Raw genomic sequence first — 2,067 nt, forward strand, 5'->3', positions numbered from 1 at the left:
TTTCCCAGGCACACCCCTGCGGAGATCGCTGAAAGGCTGTGGGAGCGAGGACCAAGAGCAGGATGGTTCAAAAGCAAGGCAGGTGGGATAGGAGAAAGCAGGAGGCACCTAAAAGGCTGGTAAAGCAGAGAGAAGAGACTCTGCCCTGTCACAGAGCCAAGAGGAAGGCATTACAGACCTCAGCTGCACCAGCTGTGTATGGCAGGACACCCAGACCCCAACATTAGGAGAGCAGCAAAGCACCCACCCTTACTTAGGAAATACGCACACCATCTCTGTGGGCACAGGCTGGGTCAGGCAGCGCAGAGAGCAGCAACACTCATGCTCAGAGGGAGTCCGTTCGCTTACGGGCAAACACAGCTGACATGGTCTTGACGATGCCACGGATCCCTGTACCCTTTTTCAGGGCCAGTTTCGTGTCAGGGATGCGTTCGGCCAGTCCACGGAAGACCATGAGGGCTCCGTGATAAGCCTCGGCTGCAGAGACCTCGTAGAAACCACAGTCTAAAGAGCGGGCCAGGAGCCGACCCTCCTCGCTGGACACCACCCGCTGGTGGTGTAGGTCCCGCTTGTTGCCCACAATGACGATGGACACCTTCTCCTGGCTCTGCCTCTCCTTGGCTGCCTTGATGAACTGGATTTTGAGCGGCAGGAGGTTGAAGCTGTCACGGTCACAGATGCTGTAGACCAGGACAAAGCTGTCTGCCCACTGGATTCGCTTCTCCTCCGAGGAGCCCTTCTCTGCCTGCTCCTGGGGAAAGATAAAAGGAAGGGTTTTATCCAGCTCCCTCCCTCCACGTCTGCTTGCTAGCACAGGGTGCAGCAATCCTGAGCCTGTCAGGACAGGGACAGCTAGTGAGCAGCTAAAGAACAGAGAGGAAGAGGAGTAGTGAGGAAGATGTCACCAAGGGGACACAATTCAGGCGTCAGTATCACTGTCCTCACCCTGTCACCCAGCTGTGCCAAGCATTGCAAGCTGTAGGTGGTAACAGCATGGGGACCTCTGAGTGGCACTTCATTAGCAGAGTCCTGTGCTCAGTCCAGGCTGGTAACACTAGTGCTTCAGCTCTAACGTCCTCAGCCAGTGGCCCATGGGCTACGGTGACTATTGCTACCTGGCCAGTAATGCTGCTGCCCTGTGCTCTGCAAGCAAGAAGTGTTCGGTTGCCTACAAACCATATGAGACACAAGAGCTTTGCTCAGCTGGAGCTCCCAGCCTGTGGTGACTTTTTACCCCATAGGTAACTTGCATTAGAGGTTTTTTTGTCACTGGGTGTCAGGAGTGGAGCCTTCTCACCTGGGAATTGGGAACATCCCAGATGTGGAAGAGAATCTCTCGGCCATCCATAGTCAGGGTGTGGCTGTAGATGAATTCTGCCAAAAAAAAAATTAAAATCATCTTCATGGACCCAGGAGACAGCTCCCTTAACCCAGGTCTTCTCCTGGGGACAAGCCTGTCACATCCACCCTGGGAGACCGTGCTCCACAAGGCAAGGTTGGGGGGCTCTTTTCATACAGCAACAGCCACATGGAGCACGGTGGCCTTCACAGATGTGACTGCCCCAGCCTGCCTCTACCCCAGCATTCTGTCCAGGCACACTGGTGCCGCCAGCTGCCACCCAGGACCTTTAGCACTCCAGCAGATCCGGAGCAAAGTGCTGGCTCACTGAACAAATACAACCACTGAGCCCCCCTGGGAGCAGAAAGAGGCTCTGGAGAAAGGCAGGAAAGGATGGGAAGCAATGAAATCCCATGGGCAGAAGCAGACTCATCCCCTGACCCCAGTCCCTAACGGACTGGCCTGGCCCTGGCCTGGCACTCACCCGTGTCTCCATACTCCCCAATGAAGCGCCGGGTCAGGAAACGCACAGCCAGAGCTGCAGAGGGGACGATAAGAACCATCAGAATAACCCTAAACCTGCCAGATTTTCCTTTTCAAATCCAGGCACCATCCCCCTGTGAACTCCCGCTAGCAGGAACAATCTTTCCATTCCTGCCAGGCGCCGGGTCTGCCCGGAGCAGAGGCACAGCACCGCCCGGAGCGGCACAAGGCTGCGGCTCGGCAGA

The 2,067-nt window shown here is 56.0% G+C and overlaps 1 protein-coding gene across 1 annotated transcript; it reads right to left on the minus strand.

Annotated features, from left to right (window-relative positions):
* Positions 1–325: 325 nt before the first annotated feature.
* LOC103769155 (ras-related and estrogen-regulated growth inhibitor-like protein) lies at positions 326–1,877 on the minus strand (the record flags this gene model as incomplete). Its single annotated transcript, XM_008936330.1, has 3 exons — positions 326–751; positions 1,298–1,374; positions 1,824–1,877. Coding segments are annotated over 3 exons (557 nt in total), but the record flags the coding sequence as incomplete, so codon positions are not given.
* Positions 1,878–2,067: the final 190 nt, after the last annotated feature.

This window comes from Merops nubicus, unplaced genomic scaffold (assembly GCF_000691845.1).
Source record: "Merops nubicus isolate BGI_N331 unplaced genomic scaffold, ASM69184v1 scaffold38302, whole genome shotgun sequence".
Lineage (NCBI taxonomy): Eukaryota > Metazoa > Chordata > Aves > Coraciiformes > Meropidae > Merops > Merops nubicus.